This window comes from Heptranchias perlo, chromosome 13 (genome assembly GCF_035084215.1).
Source record: "Heptranchias perlo isolate sHepPer1 chromosome 13, sHepPer1.hap1, whole genome shotgun sequence".
NCBI classification, from domain to species: Eukaryota; Metazoa; Chordata; class Chondrichthyes; order Hexanchiformes; family Hexanchidae; genus Heptranchias; species Heptranchias perlo.
Genome location: NC_090337.1, coordinates 5,404,336 through 5,425,310, shown reverse-complemented (window position 1 = coordinate 5,425,310; position 20,975 = coordinate 5,404,336). Strand labels below are relative to the sequence as shown.

General features: G+C 49.5%; 1 protein-coding gene across 1 annotated transcript in view; it reads right to left on the bottom strand.

The window, feature by feature from the left end:
* Window positions 1-20,975, bottom strand: part of LOC137331233 (fibronectin type III domain-containing protein 3B-like) — a 303,695-nt gene that overhangs the window by 27,782 nt on the left and 254,938 nt on the right. The window contains 1 exon segment of the mRNA XM_067994877.1: window positions 7,193-7,411. Coding sequence (XP_067850978.1) covers window positions 7,193-7,411 — 219 coding nt within the window.

Here is a 20,975-nt window from a genome sequence, read left to right as displayed (position 1 = left end):
TGTATCCTCTTGGCCCGGCATATTCCTCACTCTACCATTACCAACAAGCCAGGGGATCAACCCTGGTTCAATGAGGAGTGTAGAAGAGCAGGCCAGGAGCAGCACCAGGCGTACCTAAAAATGAGGTGCCAACCTGGTGAAGCTACAACTCAGGACTACATGCATGCTAAACAGCGGAAGCAACATGCTATAGACAGAGCTAAGCGATTCCACAAACAACGGATCAGATCAAAGCTCTGCAGTCCTGCCACATCCAGTCGTGAATGGTGGTGGACAATTAAACAACTAACAGGAGGAGGAGGCTCTGCAAACATCCCCATTCTCAATGATGGCGGAGTCCAGCACGTGTAGTGCAAAAGACAAGGCTGAAGCGTTTGCAACCATCTTCAGCCAGAAGTGCCGAGTGGATAATCCATCTCAGCCTCCTCCCGATATCCCCACCATCACAGAACCCAGTCTTCGGCCAATTCGATTCACTCCACGTGATATCAAGAAACGGCTGAGTGCACTGGATACAGCAAAGGCTATGGGCCCCGACAACATCCCAGCTGTAGTGCTGAAGACTTGTGCTCCAGAACTAGCTGCGCCTCTAGCCAAGCTGTTCCAGTACAGCTACAACACTGGCATCCACCCGACAATGTGGAAAATTGCCCAGGTATGTCCTGTCCACAAAAAGCAGGACAAATCCAATCCGGCCAATTACCGCCCCATCAGTCTACTCTCAATCATCAGCAAAGTGATGGAAGGTGTCGTCGACAGTGCTATCAAGCGGCACTTACTCACCGATGCTCAGTTTGGGTTCCGCCAGGACCACTCGGCTCCAGACCTCATTACAGCCTTGGTCCAAACATGGACAAAAGAGCTGAATTCCAGAGCTGAGGTGAGAGTGACTGCCCTTGACATCAAGGCAGCATTTGACCGAGTGTGGCACCAAGGAGCCCTAGTAAAATTGAAGTCAATGGGAATCAGGGGGAAAACTCTCCAGTGGCTGGAGTCATACCTAGCACAAAGGAAGATGGTAGTGGTTGTTGGAGGCCAATCATCTCAGCCCCAGGGCATTGCTGCAGGAGTTCCTCAGGGCAGTGTCCTAGGCCCAACCATCTTCAGCTGCTTCATCAATGACCTTCCCTCCATCATAAGGTCAGAAATGGGGATGTTCGCTGATGACTGCACAGTGTTCAGTTCCATTCGCAACCCCTCAGATAATGAAGCAGTCCGAGCCTGCATGCAGCAAGACCTGGACAACATCCAGGCTTGGGCTGATAAGTGGCAAGTAACATTCGCGCCAGATAAGTGCCAGGCAATGACCATCTCCAACAAGAGAGAGTCTAACCACCTCCCCTTGACATTCAACGGCATTACCATCGCCGAATCCCCCACCATCAACATCCTGGGGGTCACCATTGACCAGAAACTTAACTGGACCAGCCATATAAATACCGTGGCTACGAGAGCAGGTCAGAGGCTGGGTATTCTGCGGCGAGTGACTCACCTCCTGACTCCCCAAAGCCTTTCCACCATCTCCAAGGCACAAGTCAGGAGTGTGATGGAATACTCTCCACTTGCCTGGATGAGTGCAGCTCCAACAACACTCAAGAAGCTCGACACCATCCAAGATAAAGCAGCCCGCTTGATTGGCACCCCATCTACCACCCTAAACATTCACTCCCTTCACCACCGGCGCACTGTGGCTGCAGTGTGCACCATCCACAGGATGCACTGCAGCAACTCGCCAAGGCTTCTTTGACAGCACCTCCCAAACCCGCGACCTCTACCACCTAGAAGGACAAGGGCAGCAGGCGCATGGGAACAACACCACCTGCACGTTCCCCTCCAAGTCACACACCATCCCGACTTGGAAATATATCGTCGTTCCTTCATTGTCGCTGGGTCAAAATCCTGGAACTCCCTTCCTAACAGCACTGTGGGAGAACCGTCACCACACGGACTGCAGCGGTTCAAGAAGGCGGCTCACCACCACCTTCTCGAGGGCAATTAGGGATGGGCAATAAATGCCGGCCTTGCCAGCGACGCCCACATCCCGTGAACGAATAAAAAAAAAAGGTGACCAAAAGCTTGGTCAAAGAGGTAGGTTTTAAGGAGCGCCTTAAAGGAGGAGAGAGAGGCGGAGAGGTTTAGGGAGGGAATTCCAGAGCTTAGGGCCCAGGCAGCTGAAGGCACGGCCGCCAATGGTGGAGCGATGAAAATCGGGGATGCGCAAGAGGCCAGAATTAGAGGAGTGCAGAGAACTCGGAGGGTTGCAGGGCTGGAGGAGGTTACAGAGATAGGGAGGGGCGAGGCCGTGGAGGGATTTGAAAATAAGGGTGAGAATTTTAAAATCGAGGTGCTGCCGGACTGGGAGCCAATGTAGGTCAGTGAGCACAGTGGGTGATGGGTGAACGGGACTTGGTGCGAGTTAGGATACGGGCAGCAGAGTTTTGGATGAGCTCAAATTTACAGAGGGTAAAAAGTAGGAGGTCAGACAGGAAAATGTTGGAATAGTCGAGTCTGGAGGTAACAAAGGAATAGATGAGGGTTTCAGCAGCAGATGAGCTGAGGCAGGGGCGGAGATGGGTGATGTTAAGAAGGTGGAAGTAGGCAGTCTTGGTGATGGATTAACTCACGATGTGTTAACCCTGACAGGTGTGAGTTTGGCTTAGTTGGTTAGCACTCTCCCCTCTGACTCAGGAGGTCATGGCTTCAAGTCCTATTCGAAGACTTGAGCTCATAATCTAGACCGATACTCAGGCGCAGTGCCAAAGAGGTGATGTGTTTTTGAAGGTGCTGTCCTTTGAATGAGACATTAAATCAAGTCTGTTCAGGTGAACATCAAAGATATTTTCGAACAAAAGGAAGGAGATCGTCCGGTGGCCTGGCCAGCTTTCATGTCTCATCCAAGCTCACCAAACAATGCAAGTCTTTCATCCCACTGAAGTGTTTAAGATGATTAAAGGATTTGATAGGGTAGATAGAGAGAAACTATTTCCTCTGGTGGGGGGGGGAGTCCAGAACAAGGGGGCATAACCTTAAAATTAGAGCCGGGCCGTTCAGGGGTGATGTCGGGAAGCACTTCTTCACACAAAGGGGAGTGGAAATCTGGAACTCTCTTCCCCCAAAAAGCTGTTGAGGCTGGGGGTCAATTGAAAATTTCAAAACTGAGATTGAAATATGTTTGTTAGGTAAGAGTATTATGGGATATAGAGCCAGGGCGGGTAGATGGATTTAAGGTTCAGATCAGCCATGATCTAATTGAATGGCGGAACAGGCTCGAGGGGCTGAATGGCCTCCTCCTGTTCCTATGTTTCTATCTGCTGTTTGTAGGAGCTTGCTGCGTGCAAACAGGTTAACAACAAAGACTGCACTTCAAAAGGTAGTGCATTGCTTGTGAAGCACTTTCAGTTGTCCTGGGGATGTGATGTTCTCTGTGAAAACAAGCTCTCTCTTACGCAACTCCTGAGCAATAGAGTGAATTCCGATTGGAACTTCAGCAGAACGGTGGGTACTCGATTTAACATGAACTGTAATCTATCTCACTTAAATAAGTTCCTTTTAAAAACAGTTCACCTCGGCGAACTCATCCTGGGACAAATTAATTGGTGAGAAGAGAGGTTTTTGTTGCAGAGTGTCAATTTTCTCAGAAAACCTATTTGTTGCTCCGAGTGATTGGACTTTAATTGATTTCTTGGAACACATGACACAACGAGCTGCTCCTGGTTTCTCAACAGGATCACTTGAAAATAATATTGACACGTGCAACGCAGAGGCAATTTGTGCAATCAGCAGCACATATTATGCCCAGGTCGAACAAAACTAACCATTGTTGTGTCACGGCTCCTTTACAATCATTGCTAATGGCTGTTTGAGAACTGAAACTGCCAGCCTCCATCACTAACCACCTCCGGTGTGGGCTATCTGCAAAAGAGGTTTCTCTTCTCCCCCACCTCGAACTGCTTTCAGTTATAGTTCGTGATCCTGTCCAGAGTGATCACACCTGGACAACAACAACTCGCATTTATATAGCGCCTTTAACGTAGTAAAAACGTTGCCAAGGCCCTTCACAGGAGCGATTATCAGACCAAAATTTGACACCGAGCCACATAAGGAGATATTAGGACAGGTGACCAAAAGCTTGGTCAAAGAGGTAGGTTTTAAGGAGCGCCTTAAAGGAGGAGAGAGAGGTGGAGAGGTTTAGGGAGGGAATTCCACAGCTTAGGGCCTAGGCAGCTGAAGGCACGGCCGCCAATGGTGGAGCGATTAAAATCGGGGATGCGCAAGAGGCCAGAATTGGAGGAGTGCAGAGATCTCGGAGGGATGTAGGGCTGGAGGAGGTTTCAGAGATAGTGAGGGGGCGAGGTCATGGAGGGATTTGAAAACAAGGAAGAGAAGAAGGACAGAAGTATATATGTTTCCACCAGATACAAACTAAAATGACAACTTACATTCATATTCCACCTTGAACAGACGAGATAGAGAGGGGGATAAAAAAGGAGGGGGTAGCAATATTGGTTAAAGAAACAATTACAACTGTGAGGAGGGATGATATGTTAGAAGGATCATCAAATGAGGCCGTATAGATTGAGCTAAAGAACAAAAAAGGGGCAGTCACACTGCTGGGAGTGTACTATAGACCCCCAAACAGTCAGAGGGAGATAGGAGAGCAAATATTTAGGCAAATTTCTGAGAAGTGCCAAAACAATAGGACTGTAATAGTAGGGGATTTCAACTACCCTGGGATAGAATCAGTGTAAGAGGTCTCGAGGGTGCAGGATTCTTAAATTGCATTCAGGAGAACTTTTTTAGCCAGTATGTAGCAAGCCCAACAAGGCGGGGGGGAGGGGGCAGTTCTGGACTTAGTTTTAGGGAATGGAGCTGGGCAGGCGGCAGGTGTATCAGTGGGAGAACATTTTTCTGGTAGTGATCATAAATCAGTTAGATTTAGCATAGTTGTGGAAAAGGACAAAGATAGACCAGGAGTAAAAGTTCTAAATTGGGGAAAGGCCAATTTTACCAAGCTGAGAGGTGATTTAGCAAAAGTGGACTGGACACAGCTACTTGAAGGTAAATCAGTGTCAGAGCAGTGGGAGGCATTCAAGGGGGAGATTCAAGGGGTGCAGAGTAAACATGTTCCCACAAAGAAAAAGGGTGGGACTGCCAAATCTAGAGCCCCCTGGATGTCAAGGAGCATACAGCGTAAGATAAGGCAAAAAAGGGAAGATTATGTCAGACACCGAGAGCTCAATACTGCAGAAAGCCTAGAGAAGTATAGAAAGTGCAGGAGGAGTGTGAAATATTGGATGGGATAAACATAGTGAGAGAGGGAGTACTAAGGGGATTAGCATCTTTGAAAGTAGATAAATCGCCAGGTCCGGATGAAATGGAACCCAGGCTGTTAAGAGAAGCAAGGGAGGAAATAGCGGAGGCTCTGACCATCATTTTCCAATCCTCCCTGGATATAGGCGTGGTGTCGGAGGATTGGAGGACTGCTAATGTTGTACCGTTGTTTAAATAAGAGAAAGGGATAGACCGAGTAATTACAGGCCAGTCAGTCTAACCTCGGTGGTGGGCAAATTATTGGAATGCATTCTGAGGGACAGCATAAATCGTCATTTAGAAAGGCACGGGTTAATCAAGGACAGTCAGCATGAGTTTGATAAGGGAAGGTCGCGTCTGACTAACTTGATTTAATTTTTTGAGCAGGTAACAAGGAGGGTCGGTGAGGGTAGTGTGTTTGATGTAATCTACATGGATTTTAGCAAGGCTTTTGACAAGGTCCCAAATGGCAGACTGGTCAAAAAAGTAAAAGCCCATGGGATCCAAGGGAAAGTGGCTAGTTGGATCCAAAATTGGCTCAGTGGCAGGAAGCAAAAGGTAATGATTGACGGGTGTTTTTGTGTCTGGAAGGCTGTTTCCAGTGGGGTCCCACAAGGCTCAGTACTAAGTCCCTTGCTTTTTGTGGTATATATTAGTGATTTGGACTTGAATGTAGGGGGCTTGATCTAGAAGTTTGCAGATGATACAAAAATTGGCCGTGTGGTTGATAGCAAGGAGGAAAGCTGTAGACTGCAGGAAGATATCAATGGACTGGTCAGGTGGGCAGAAAAGTGGCAAATGGAATTCAATCCAGAGAATGCATTTGGGGAGGGCAAACAAGGCAAGGGAGTACACAATAAATGGGAGGATACTGAGAGGTGTAGAGGGACAAAGGGACCTTGGAGTGCATGTCCACAGATCCCTGAAGGTAGCAGGACAGGTGGATAAGGTGGTTAAAAAGGCATACGGGATACTTATGTTTATTAGCCGAGGCACAGAATATAAGAGCAGAACTGTATAAAACATTGATTAGGCCATGGCTTGAGTACTGTGTACAGTTCTGGTCACCACATTACAGGAAAGATGTGATTGCACTAGAGAGAGTACAGAAGAGATTTACAAGGATGTTGCCAGGACTGGAGAATTTTAGCTATGAGAAAAGATTGGATAGGCTGAGGTTGTTTTCTTTGGAGCAAAGGAGGTGAGGGGAGATTTAATTGAGGTATATAAAATTATGACGGGACTAGATAGAGTGGATAGGGAGGACTTATTTCCCCAAGCAGAGGGGTCAGTGACCAGGGGGCATAGATTAGCAGTAATTGGAAGAGGATTAGAGGGGAGCTGAGGAGAAATGTTTTCACCCGGAGGGTGGTGCGGTCTGGAACTCACTGCCTGAAAGGGTGGGAGAGGCAGAAACCCTCAACTCATTTAAAAAGTACCTGGATCTGCACCTGAAGTGCCGTAACCTACAGGGCTATGGACCAAGTGCTGGAAAGTGGGATTAAGCTGGATGGCTCTTTTTCGGCCGGCACGGACGCGATGGGCCGAATGGCCTCCTTCTGTGCTGTAACTTTCTCTGATTTTATGAAAAGAAAAGTCCCAAGGAGGTGTGGCCGAGGTGTGAGGGCAATTGATGCCATGGCAAAGAAGGAGATATTAGGGGGGTATCCTGGCCAATGAAATACTTTTGAGGTGTCGTCACTGTTGTAATGTAGGAAACGTGGCAGCTGATTTGCGCACAGCAAGATCCCGTAAACAACAACGTGATAATGACCAGATAATCTGTCTTTTTCAAATGATTTTGGCTGAGGGATGAATAGTGGCCCCAGGGGCACCTCAATTAGATCATCCCTTAATCACCCACGTTCAAGTCGCAACTTACTTTCCGCTCCTTTCCTCCATCTGAAGCGTGTAGACAGTCTCCGTGTCGGTGGTTAGCACTTTGGCACTGCTGCTGTCCCCCCACTTCAGCTTAAGGCTCTGGGGGCCTGAGGCGGCACACTCCAGCCTCGGAGGAGCCGGGGGCAGGGGTTGCGTCTTGGCTTTCACCGTTTGGCTGAAGGGGCCTGCGCCGATTCCGTTCACCGCCTGGATTTTAATCCTAAAAGTGAGAAAAGGGAAAAAAAAAAGAGAAATTAAGATGTGCGTCCTTGACCCTGCGCGCAATAACCTAGGCTCAACGTAGCAAGGACGTTACGCTAAACCTTTACAAACAGGAATTCAAAAATAGGGAAGTTATGTTAAACTTGTATTGAACCTTGGGTTAGACCGCACTTGGAGCACTGTGTACAGTTGTGGTCCCCGTATTATAAAAAGGATATAGAGGCACTGGAGAAGGTGCAAAAAAGATTTACAGAACTGAGAGGCTATACATCCATGGCCTCGCACCCTCCCTATCTCTGTAACCTCCTCCAGCCCTACAACCCTCCGAGATCTCTGCGCTCCTCCAATTCTGGCCTCTTGCGCATCCCCGAATTTAATCGCTCCGCCATTGGCGGCCGTGCCTTCAGCTGCCTGGGACCTAAGCTCTGGAACTCCCTCCCTAAACTTCACCACCTCTCTACTTCTGCCTCCCCCTTTAAGATGCTCCTTAAAACCTACCTCTTTGACTAAGTTTTTGGTCATCTGTCCTAATATCTCATGTGGCTCGATGCGAAATTTTGTTTGGTAATCACTCCTGTGAAGCGCCTTGGGACGTTTTACTATGTTAAAGGTGCTGTATAAATGCAAGTTGTTGTTGTTGTTGTTGTTGTTGTTGTGCCTGTCAGGAAAGATTCAATGGGCTGGGACTCTTTTCTCTAGAAAAGAAAAGGCTGAGAGGTGACCTGATAGAGGTCTTTAAAATTATGAAAGGGTTTGATAGGGTAGAAATAGAGAAGATGTTTCCACTTGTGGGGGAGACCAGGGGCCATAAATATAAAATAGTCACCAATAAATCCAATAGGAAATTCAGGAGAAACTTCTCTACCCAGAGAGTGGTGAGAATGTGGAACTCACTACCGCAAGGAGTAGTTGAGGTGAATAGCACAGATACATTTAAGGGGAAGCTGGATAAACACATGAGGGAGAAAGGAATAGAAGGATATGCTGATAGGGTGAGATGAAGAAGAGTGGGAGGAGGCTCCTGTGGAGCATAAACACCAGCATGGATCTGTTGGGCCGAATGGCCTGTTTCTGTGCTGTACATTCTATGTAATTCTATGTATATCCCTGGTTAGACCTCAGCTGGACTATTGTGTCCAATTTTGGGCACCACACTTTAGAAAGGATGTCAAGGCCTTAGAGAGGGTGCAAAGGAGATTTACTAGAATGGTACCAGGGATGAGGGACTTCAATTATGTGGAGAGACTGGAGGAGCTGGGATTGTTCTCCTCAGAGCAGAGATGGTTAAGGGGAGGTTTAATAGAGGTGTTCAAAATTATAAGGGGTTTTGATAGAAGATAAGAAATAGGAGCAGGAGTAGGCCATACAGCCCCTCGAGCCTGTTCCGTCATTCAATCTGATCATGGCTGATCTTCGACCTCAACTCCACTTTCCCGCCCGATCCCCATATCCCTTGATTCCCCTAGAGTCCAAAAATCTATCAATCTCAGCCTTGAATATACTCAACGACTCAGCATCCACAGCCCTCTGGGGCAGAGAATTCCAAAGAATCACAACCCTCTGAGTGAAGAAATTCTTCATCATCATAGTATGATCACTCTTCCCCAGAGGATCCCTTAGTATCAGGTTATTAATTAACCCTGTCTCATTGCACAAGATCTAAAATAGCCTGTTCCCTGGTTGGTTCCATGACGTATTGTTCTAGAAAACTGTCTCGAATGCATTCCATGAACTTGTCCTCCAAACTACTTTTGCCAATTTGATTTGCCCGGTCTGTATGAAGGTTAAAGTCCCCCACAATTATTGCATTACCTTTGTTACAAGCTCCTATTATTTCTTGATTAATACTCTGTCCAACGGTATAGCTACCAATAGGGGGCCTATAAATTACTCCCACCAGTGTTTTTTGCCTCTTGTTATTTCTTATCTCCACCCATACTGATTCTACTTCCTGATCTTCTGAGCCAAGATCCTTCCTCTGTCCTTATGACATCCTTTATTATCAGGGCTACACCCCCTCCTTTTTCATTTTGTCTGTCTTTTCGAAACGTCAAGTACCCTGGACTATTTAGTTCCCAACCTTGGTCACCTTGCAACCATGTCTCTGTAATGGCTCTTAGATCAAACCCATTTATCGCTATTTGTGCAACTAATTCATCGATCTTGTCACGAATGTTTCGGGCATTCAGATAAAGAGCCTTTAATTTTAACTTTTTACCATTTTTCCCTGAATTGATCTTATTCGCGATACCGTTAAACTCTCTGTCCGGTGAGCGGCGGCAAAGAGCGAGACCAGAGCAGGGATAAAAACAGCGCGGAGAGAGCGAGAGTTCAGTCGGTGAGCGGCGGGAGAGAGCGAGACCAGAGCGGGGATAAAAACAACGCGGAGAGAGTGAGAGTTCAGTCGGTGAGCGGCGGGAGAGAGCGAGACCAGAGCGGGGATAAAAACAGCGCGGAGAGAGTGAGAGTTCAGTCGGTGAGCAGGGGGAGAGAGCGAGACCAGAGCGGGGATAAAAACAGCGCGGAGAGAGCGAGAGTTCAGTCGGTGAGCGGCGGGAGAGAGCGAGACCAGAGCGGGGATAAAAACAGCGCGGAGAGAGCGAGAGTTCAGTCGGTGAGCAGGGGGAGAGAGCGAGACCAGAGCGGGGATATAAACAGCGCGGAGAGAGCGGGAGTTCAGTCGGTGAGCGGGGGGAGAGAGCGAGACCAGAGCGGGGATATAAACAGCGCGGAGAGAGCGAGAGTTCAGTCGGTGAGCAGGGGGAGAGAGCGAGACCAGAGCGGGGATATAAACAGCGCGGAGAGAGCGGGAGTTCAGTCGGTGAGCGGGGGGAGAGAGCGAGACCAGAGCGGGGATATAAACAGCGCGGAGAGAGCGAGAGTCCAGTCGGTGAGTGGGGGGAGAGAGCGAGACCAGAGCGGGGATATAAACAGCGCGGAGAGAGCGAGAGTTCAGTCGGTGAGCGGCGGGAGAGAGCGAGACCAGAGCGGGGATATAAACAGCGCGGAGAGAGCGAGACCAGAGCTTACTCTGAGAGCGAGACTCTGAGACCAGCGGCAGTTCGGGGTGACGTCACCAGTCAGAAAGTGACGCGGCACAGGGGAGGCAGCTGATTGGTGAGTAGGTTCAGGTGAGTATTTCTACCATTTTACTGTAAGTAAAGTAATAAGAAAGGGAAGATCTGCAGGTTTTATAGCAGATAGTGTTTTTTTTTAGTGAACCTAGGTCCCTAGTATAGTTAACATTTTCTAATTTCAACGTAATTTAAAAGGGGTAACTCAGCTAAGGCAAGTCATGGCAGCAGACCTCGCACCCGTGATATGCTCCTCCTGCAAGATGTGGGAAGTCATGGACACTACCAGTGTCCCTGCCGACCATGTGTGCAGGAAGTGTGTCCACCTGCAGCTACTGACCGATCGTATCTCGGAGCTGGAGCTGCGGGTGGACTCACTGTGGAGCATCCGCGATGCAGAGAAACTCGTGGATAGCACGTTTAGCGAGTTGGTCACACCACAGGTAAAGGGTATACAGGCAGGAAGTGAATGGGTGACCACCAAGAAGAGTAAGAGGTGCAGGCAGGTAGTGCAGGGGTCCCCTGTGGCCATCCCCCTCTCAAACAGATATGCCACTTTGGATGCTGTTGTGGGGGATGACTTATCAGGGGAAGACAGCAGCAGCCAACTTCCTGGCACCCCGAGTAGCTCTGCTGCACAGGTTGGGAGGAAAAAGAGTGAAAGAGCTATAGTGATAGGGGACTCAATTGTAAGGGGAATAGACAGGCGTTTCTGCGGCCGCAACCGAGACTCCAGGATGGTGTGTTGCCTCCCTGGTGCAAGGATCAAGGACGTCTCGGAGCGGCTACAGAACATTTTGGAGGGGGAGGGCGAACAGCCAGCTGTCGTGGTGCACATAGGCACCAACAATATAGTTAAAAAAGGGGATGAGGTCCTAAAAGCAGAATATAGGGAGTTAGGAGGTAAATTAAAAAATAGGACCTCAAAGGTAGTAATCTCAGGATTGCTGCCAGTGCCACGTGCTAGTCAGAGTAGAAATAGGAGGATATTTCAAATGAATACGTGGCTAGAGGAATGGTGCAAGGGGGAGGGATTCAAATTCCTGGGACACTGGAAACGGTTCTGGGGGAGGTGGGACCAGTACAAACCGGACGGTCTGCACCTGGGCAGGGCCGGGACCGCTGTCCTAGGAGGAGTGTTTGCTAGTGCTGTTGGGGAGGGTTTAAACTAAAGTGGCAGGGGGTTGGGAACCTGAGCAGGGAGAGAGAGGAAAGCGTAACAGGAAGGGACAGAAGGTATGGAGTAATAGGTAAAGTGTTAAAAAAGGAAAAAGCAGGAACTAAGCGTCACAAAACAGATTTGAAAGTTAAAAAAAAAAAGATCAGCCATGATCTTATTGAATGGCGGAGCAGGCTCGAGGGGCCGATTGGCCTACTCCTGCTCCAATTTCTTATGTTCTTATGTTCCTGCCACACTCTGCTTATCTTTACCTGAATCACTACTCTGCTCTAATGAGTTGACTTCTCTCTTTAGATTTCTAAATTTCCCCTCACCTGAACCCTCCCCCCCAACCCCCTTTTTTTTTAGTTTAAAGCCCTATCTACAGCCCTAGTTATTCGATTCACCAGGACACTGGTCCCAGCCTGGTTTGAGTGGAGCCCGTCCCATCGGAACAGCTCCCTGTTTCCCCAGTACTGGTGCCAGTGCCCCATGAATCGAAACCCCTGTCTCCCACACCACTCTTTGAGCCACGCATTTAACTCTCTGATCTGTTTGTCCCTTTGCCGATTTGCACGTGGCTCAGGTAGTAATCCAGAGATTAGTACTTTTGAGGTTCTGCTTATTAATTTAGACCCTAACTCCTCAAACTCTCTCAGCAGAACCCCATTCTCAGTTCTACCTATGTCGTTGGTTCCTACATGGACCATGTCAACTGGATCCTCCCCCTCATGCTCCAAGTTCTTTTCCAGCTACAAGGAGATGTCCTTAACCCTGGCACCGGGCAGGCAACACAGCCTTCGGGACTCTCAGTCACAGCTGCAGAGAACAATATCTATCCCCCTGTCTAGACTATCCCCTAACACTACCACATTCCTTTTTACTCCCTTCACTTAAATGGCCTCCTGTACCACACTGCCGTGGTCAAATTGCCCATTCTCCCTACAGCCCTCGTTCTCATCCACACAGGTAGCAAGTACGGGTCAAGGGCAAAGGCTGAGGCTCCTCCATCACCGCATCCTGAGTCCCCATACCTGCCTGACTCGCAGTCACATCCTCCTGTCCCTGACCACTGACCAAGTCTAAACCACTACCTAACCTAAGGGGTGTGACTGCCTCCTGGATCAAAGTGTCCAGTTAACTCTCCCCCTCCCTGATGCGTCGCAAGGTCTGCAGCTTGGACTCCAGCTCGACAACTCTGAGCTGAAGTTCCTCGAGCTGCAGACACTTACTGCAGATGTGGTTGCTCAGGATCTCGCTGGTCTCCACAGACTCCGACATGCTGCAGTTACGAGACACTACCTGCCCTGCCATCCCGATCTAAACTTGTTTTATTTATTTAATTAGTTAAAATTTTTATTGACTTGTTTATTTTTAGTTTTATTAACTAATTAGTTTATCTAGTTTAAGTTATTAATTTAATAATGTAATAGCAAGTTAAAGTTTTCCAGCTCTTAGAGCAAAAAAAAGGGAGAAACTGTTTCCAGTGGCAGGAGGGTCGGGAACCAGAGGACACAGATTTAAGGTGATTGGCAAAAAGGACCAGAGTGGAGATGAGGAGAATTTTTTTTTTAACGCAGCGAGTTATTATGATCTGGAATGCGCTGCCTGAAAGGGCGGTGGAAGCAGATTCAATAACAACTTTCAAAAGGGAATTGGATAAATACTTGAAGGGGGAACAATTTGTAGGGCTACGGGGAAAGGGCAGGGGGAGTGGGAACAAATTGGGAAGCTCTTTCAAAGAGCCGGCATTGGCAGGATGGGCCGAATGGCCGCCTTCTGTGCTGTTTGATTCTATGATAAGTCTCGGGTCAGTGCTACTCTGAGCTCCCCGTTTGTAAACACTCGAGATTACTAGTCATTTATTTGCAGTGTTTATTCAATCCTTTAACTTTTTCACCTCGAGTTGACAGATGGTACAGTTTATTGGGAGCTGTGACATACAAGCACAGGTCGCTGCTTACTGTTTGTGTTGGTTTTTTGAGCCGGACGACAAGTTTTATAAACTGATCGAGGCCCTTGATGTAGCGATGCTCAGTAATCTCCCCCTCCCCTCCCCTCCGGTGTGATTGCAGCACTGACTTTACAAAATCCCCATCCTCAATGATGGCGGAGTCCGGCACGTGACTGCAAAAGACAAGGTTGAAGCGTTTGCAACCATCTTCAGCCAGAAGTGCCGAGTGGATGATCCATCTCGGCCTCCTCCCGATATCCCCACCATCACAGAAGCCAGTCTTCAGCCAATTCGATTCACTCCACGTGATATCAAGAAACGGCTGAGTGCACTGGATACAGCAAAGGCTATGGGCCCCGACAACATCCCAGCTGTAGTGCTGAAGACTTGTGCTCAAGAACTAGCTGCGCCTCTAGCCAAGCTGTTCCAGTACAGCTACAACACTGGCATCTACCCGACAATGTGGAAAATTGCCCAGGTATGTCCTGTCCACAAAAAGCAGGACAAATCCAATCCGGCCAATTACCGCCCCATCAGTCTACTCTCAATCATCAGCAAAGTGATGGAAGGTGTCGTCGACAGTGCTGTCAAGCGGCACTTACTCACTAATAACCTGCTCACCGATGCTCAGTTTGGGTTCCGCCAGGACCACTCGGCTCCAGACCTCATTACAGCCTTGGTCCAAACATGGACAAAAGAGCTGAATTCCAGAGGTGAGGTGAGAGTGACTGCCCTTGACATCAAGGCAGCATTTGACCGAGTGTGGCACCAAGGAGCCACAGTAAAATTGAAGTCAATGGAAATCAGGGGGAAAACCCTCCAGTGGCTGGAGTCATACCTAGCACAAAGGAAGATGGTAGTGGTTGTTGGAGGCCAATCATCTCAGCCCGAGGACATTGCTGCAGGAGTTCCTCAAGGCAGTATCCTAGGCCCAACCATCTTCAGCTGCTTCATCAATGACCTTCCCTCCATCATAAGGTCAGAAATGGGGATGTTCGCTGATGATTGCACAGTGTTCAGTTCCATTCGCAACCCCTCAGATAATGAAGCAGTCCGTGCCCACATGCAGCAAGACCTGGACAACATCCAGGCTTGGGCTGATAAGTGGCAAGTAACATTCGTGCCAGACAAGTACCAGGCAATGACCATCTCCAACAAGAGAGAGTCTAACCACCTCCCCATTACATTCAATGGCATTACCATCGCTGAATCCCCCACCATCAACATCCTGGGGGTCACCATTGACCAGAAACTTAACTGGACTAGCCATATGAATACTGTGGCTACAAGAGCAGGTCAGAGGCTGGGTATTCTGTGGCGAGTGACTCACCTCCTGACTCCCCAAAGCCTTTCCACCATCTATAAGGCAAAAGTCAGGAGTGTGATGGAATACTCTCCACTTGCCTGGATGAGTGCAGCTCCAACAACACTCAAGAAGCTCGACACCATCCAGGACAAAGCAGCCCGCTTGATTGGCACCCCATCCACCACCCTAAACATTCAATCCCTTCACCACCGGCGCACAGTGGCTGCAGTGTGTACCATCCACAGGATGCACTGCAGCAACTCGCCAAGGCTTCTTCGACAGCACCTCCCAAACCCGCGACCTCCACCACCGAGAAGGACAAGGGCAGCAGACACATGGGAACAACACCACCTGCACGTTCCCCTCCAAGTCACACACCATCCCGACTTGGAAATATATCGCCGTTCCTTCATTGTCGCTGGGTCAAAATCCTGGAACTCCCTTCCTAACAGCACTGTGGGAGAACCGTCACCACACGGACTGCAGCAGTTCAAGAAGGCGGCTCACCACCACCGTCTCAAGGGCAATTAGGGATGGGCAATAAATGTCGGCCTCGCCACATCATTTATTTTTACAAACACAGACTTAGTTATTCTACACCTTCCCTCACTGTCTTCTGCTTTAGGGAGAACTCCCCCTGCTCTTCTTCGGATACTGGCTGTGGGATCTTTTACGTCCACCCGAGAGGGCAGACGGGGCCTCGGTTTAACGTCTCATCCAAAAGACGGCACCTGCGACTGTGCAGCACTCCCTCAGTACTGGATTATGTGTTCAAGCCTCTGCAGTGGGACTCGAACCCACAACCTTCTGACTCAGAGGCGAGAGTGCTGCCCACTGAGCCACGGCAGAAACCTCACGAGTCACGGGAAGGTGAGTTCCACATCACTGTACACTAGGAGGCAAGATCCCTGAATCGATCTGAAATACCCCACCCAGAGCAGAATTACACCCCGCGTTAAATGACCCTGTAACGGGGTGGAACTGGCAGCTGAAAGCACAGAACTGTAACTGGAGAAAGCAGGAAAACAATTTCACAGCATAATATTTGAATATTTAATTCACGGGAACAAAACAGGAAACCAGTCTCCAGGTTAACCGGCATTAATATAACAAATCTGACTGTACATTAACATATTCAACCAAGATAGTTTACTGAAACCCCAACATCTTTTATTTGTTATCATTCTGCCCCCTTCCATCTCCCTTGAAAGTGCTGACACCATGTTGGGGGTACAGGTTCCACAGACTTTGCTACACCTTCCATTTTTCCATTCTTCATGTTCGATCTTAAGACAGTGCGTGTCAGCAAGCTATTCGACTGTGGAAGACATCGCATGTATCCTGTCCTTACCCGTGACACTTGCGGAATAGGCTCGAGGGGCTGAATGGTTCACTGTTCCTACATTCTAGGAGGGGCTGACTGGATAGTGATCAGGAAGGGTTGAGGTGGGAGTGGGGATGCCAGTGATCTGAGACCAAAGTATTTCCACATTCTTTCTCTACCCCTCGATCCGCAGTCCGTCTCTGGCTGGGTCCAGTGGTACCTCGTGCTGGTTCCCAGCAGGGTCCCTCTGCTGGAACCGACCCTGCTTCAGTTACAAGAGGGGCACGGGAACACTGCAAAGTGGAAACTGGATTACCACCTTGTACACTTACAGGGATTTTGGAAACCAATCAAATTAAGTTGTCAGCCGTGTCTCAGTGGGGAGCACTCTCACCTCTGAGTCAGACGATCGTGGGTTCGAGCCCCACTCCAGAGACTCGAGCACAAAATCCAGGCGAACGCTCCCAGTGCAGCACTGAGGGAGTGGTGCACTGTAGGAGGGCGCTGTCTTTCAGATGGGACCTTAAATCGAGGCTCCATCTACCCTCTCAGGTGGATGTGAAAGATCCCATGGCCACTATTTAGAAGAAGAGCAGGGGAGTTCTCCTGGAGTCTGGGCCAATATTTATCCCTCAACCAACATCACCAAAACAGATTATCCGGTCATTATCACATTGCTGTTTGTGGGATCTTGCTGTGCGCAAATTGGCTGCTGTGTCTCCTACATTACAACAGTGACTACACCTGAAAAGTACTTCATTGGCTGTAAAGTGCTTTGGGACGTCTGGAGGTCATGAAAGGTGCCACATTTCTTTCTCTCACATAAGAAGCAATGGCACTGGAGATGAGGAATTGTTCTTAGGCCTGTTTTTTTAAAAATCAGATCACGCAGAGAAGAAGAGTCACAAAAGGAGCGTACTGATCCCGACAGCCTGGATTTCCAAGTACATCCGTTGACCCATGTCTTGTTTCAGAGCATGCCTACAGAAATCGATATTTCTAAGGCGAGGAATCAGAAGAGGCCTCACAGATCATGGATCTAAAATACGAGAGCAGCAGGCTGCCGAGCTCGCTTGGACAGGAACTGGAGACCCGCAGCCTTCCTGACTCAGAGAAGCACAGCTCCATTTTCCATCCATTGATTTCGAGTGGGCAGGAAATCTATCGCCTTTTATGGCTCGTGCTTGTTTTTGTAAGTTGACTGACTGCTGGCTCTGCGCTCCTCCAATTCAGGTCTCTTGTGCATCCTCCGCTTCCTTCACCCCACCATTGGCGGCCGTGCCTTCAGCTGCCGAGGCCCTAAGCTCTGGAATTCCCTCCACGAACCTCTCCCCCCCTCTCTCTCCTGCTTTACCCAGAGAGTGGTGAGAATGTGGAACACGCTGCCACATGGAGTGGTTGAGGTGAATAGTGTAGATGCGTTTAAGGGGAAGCTGGATAAACACATGAGGGAGAAAGGAATAGAAGGATGCGTTGATAGGGTGAGATTTTTTTTTATTCGTTCATGGGATGTGGGCGTCGCTGGCGAGCCCGGCATTTATTGCCCATCCCTAATTGCCCTTGAGAAGGTGGTGGTGAGCCGCCTTCTTGAACCGCTGCAGTCCGTGTAGTAGGGTCGGGGCTGGCTCGTGTGGAGCATAAACACCAGCATGGACCTGTTGGGCCGAATGGCCTGTTTCTGCGATGTAAAATTCTATGTAAAGACGTTCCTTAAAACCTCTCTCTTTGTCCGAGCTTTTGGTCACCTCTCTTGATGTCTCCGTATGTGGCTTAGAGTCAAATTTTGTATGATATTCGCTCTTGTGAAGCACCTTGGGACATTTCACTATGTTAAAGGTGCTGTATAAATGCACGATGTTGTTGTAATTCCAAGATTCAACTGAAAGGAAAAGTCACAATCCATCTTCTCCCCGTCCCTCCTAGTTTCTTGGGCGTCGTGACCTTTCATCGCACACTTTCAGCAGGAATCATGGAATAGCGAACAGGAGCTAGCTGCGTAGAGTGACACCACAAGTCCCGGCCAGAATGGAGATGATTGACTGGCCAATCAGGCCTGGAGACCAACCGCACTGCTGTCAGCGACTGGGATTGATTTTACGCACATTGTTTGTATTATGTAACTATCCTCCACCCACTGCAATTTGCCGGAGAAATAATCCTGCTTTTATCGGGAGACTTTGCTGGAGTTTCGGTCATGAGTTAGGAAACTCTGTAAATTAAAACCACAAGTTCTGCCCCCGCCTCCAACTCATTGGCTGACATAGTGGTGTCAATATTCACTCCGATTTTAAATAGAGAATGAAGGAATTAGACCCACACTCATTGAAACTCTGGCCTGATATACTGCACAGCAAAATTTTGGAGTTTTTGATTCTAATTATGTGTAGTTGCTTGCCACACGTAGGGTGCGGTTCGTTCTCATTCAATCTCGGTCTGGTGTCACAAGGGCAGAGTCTGCAGAAAATAAAAACAGCTGTTTGGCCGAACTTTCCACACTTGGGCCCCGATATTACCAGGGAGGCGGGATGGCAGCGGGGGTGGGGGGCGACTGGGCGCGTGGGTAACCCGCCCAGTGAAATCCGTCCGTTTCCCACGCGATCGCAGGTAAATTGAAGCCACTTAACGTGACTTCCGGGTTTCCAGTCAGAAACCTGTGCAGCGGGCGGACTGCGCATCCGCATCACAGGCTGTCAGCTGGAGGAGCCCTATTTAAAGGGGCAGTCCTCCAATGCTGCTCCTGCAGCAAAGAACCAAAATTATAGAATGGAGCAGCCCAGGGGAAAGGCTGCTCCCAGATTTATTGATGCCTCACTCCAGGTCTTACTGGATGGGGTGAGGAGCAGGAGGGATATTTTATACCCGGCGGACGGGAGGAAGTGGCCTGTCTCGAGGTGGCAGAGGAGGTCAGCAGCAGCAGCAACGTCTCCCGCACCTGGATCCAGTGCAGGAAGCGCTTCATTGACCTAACTAGGTCAACCAAAGTGAGTGCACTTACTCATTCTCCTACACTCCGTCATCCACATCACCGCCCCCACCCCACAACTCCTTCTGCACTGCCAACACTACTCTATTACATCACTCCTCATACCCACTCAAAGCTCATCCTCAACTTACCTGCACTTACTCACCTCCCCAGTACTCATCCCACCACTACCACTCAACCTAATCCTCATACAATCTCATGGCTCTGTCTCATACTCACCCTCTGATGCATCTCTTTCACCGTCAGCCTCACCCAAACCAATGCATTCAGCGGTTGGCCACGTCACCATCCCTCACTCACGCTCTCTACTTTCTCCCCTTATAGGAGAAGAGAGCCCAGAATGCACGGGAGAGGGCGAAGACCGGAGGCGGGGATACAACATCAGGTCGTCCTCACGGTCACGGAGCAGGAGGCTCTTGAAATGAGCCGCACCCTCGAGTGCCTGTCCGTCGGGGACGCCGAGACTGCCACCTGACAAACGGCTGGTGATAGAACTTTAACATTCAGCACTCACAATAGCAAATGCTGTTAACATGCCTTGCCATCTTCAGCACCTCAACATCTGTCATCATGCTTAATATTGCCTTCTGCCCTCTTACAGGGCCTTCAGGGACCGCCGTGACGGCAGAGGGCGATTCCTCAGAGGACCTGCCGGCCTCTGAGGGGGCACCGTCACATCTGAGCGAGCCATCCACCAGCGCAGATACACACACCTCGGTGGGTCCCTGTCCTCACTTAGTTGGGGTCGCACATGGTGAGTCACCACACACGTGAGCACGAGCAGGCACTGGTGGCAGGGCAGCTGTGGAGAGTCTGTGTCGGTGGGAGCACTCCTCTCCAGGCTCTGCTCAGCTAGACACAGATGCTGAACCCTGGGGGCCATCCTTTAAAAGGAGAATGATCGAGGGGCAGCAGCACATTTGCGAGGTGCTGGAACAGGTGCCACGCACACTCTCCACAATCGCGGAGAGGATGGAGGAGTCCAACTCCTGCATGAGTGGAATGGTGGCACAGGTAAAGGAGGGAATCTCTGAGATACTGTCACAGGGACGTGAGGGCATCTCTGAGATAGCGTCGCGGGGAAGTGCGGGAATGTCTGCGATGGAGGGAAGGCTAGCCTCCATCGAGCTTCAAGCACGGCTCACCAATGAGTCCATTGAGGCCCTGACAACGACCCTTCAGACTCTGGGTGACCAACTTTCTGACGCCTGAAACAGGCAGGCAGATACTCTGGCACTGGCCTTACAAGGCTTCACACATGTCCTCCAAACTGTTGTCCAGCAGGGTGGTAGGAGTGATGTGGGCCTGGCCCAGGAGAGGGATGATGGCGAAAGGGGACATGGAAGTGGGGACACCACTCAAAGCGCTCCCACGTCTCACCCGTTGCCCCCCTCTGAACCAGTACCCGCAATGCTGCCTCCTCTCCAGGTGGCCGAGTCTGCCCCTGCACAGGTGCAGGAGGAGCAGTCTTTGGAGGGGCCCTCACGGGCACTGAAACCCAGAGGGCGTCGGCCCAAAGCATCTAATCGGTCAGGGCATGACCAAGAGCAACCTGCCACTACCTCTGCTGCAGCCACAGGGGAGGCACCACGTGGGAGTAGTAGGAAACGTAAGGCAAAGGTTTTGTGAGCACAAAGGGGATGCACAAGGGTTTTTGATGGTTTGTCATGTTTTTTATTTATATTTGATTTTTGTTAATGGCACATTAAATATTATATTGTCACCATTACTGCCACGTCTTGGCCATTCTTGACTGGCTTGT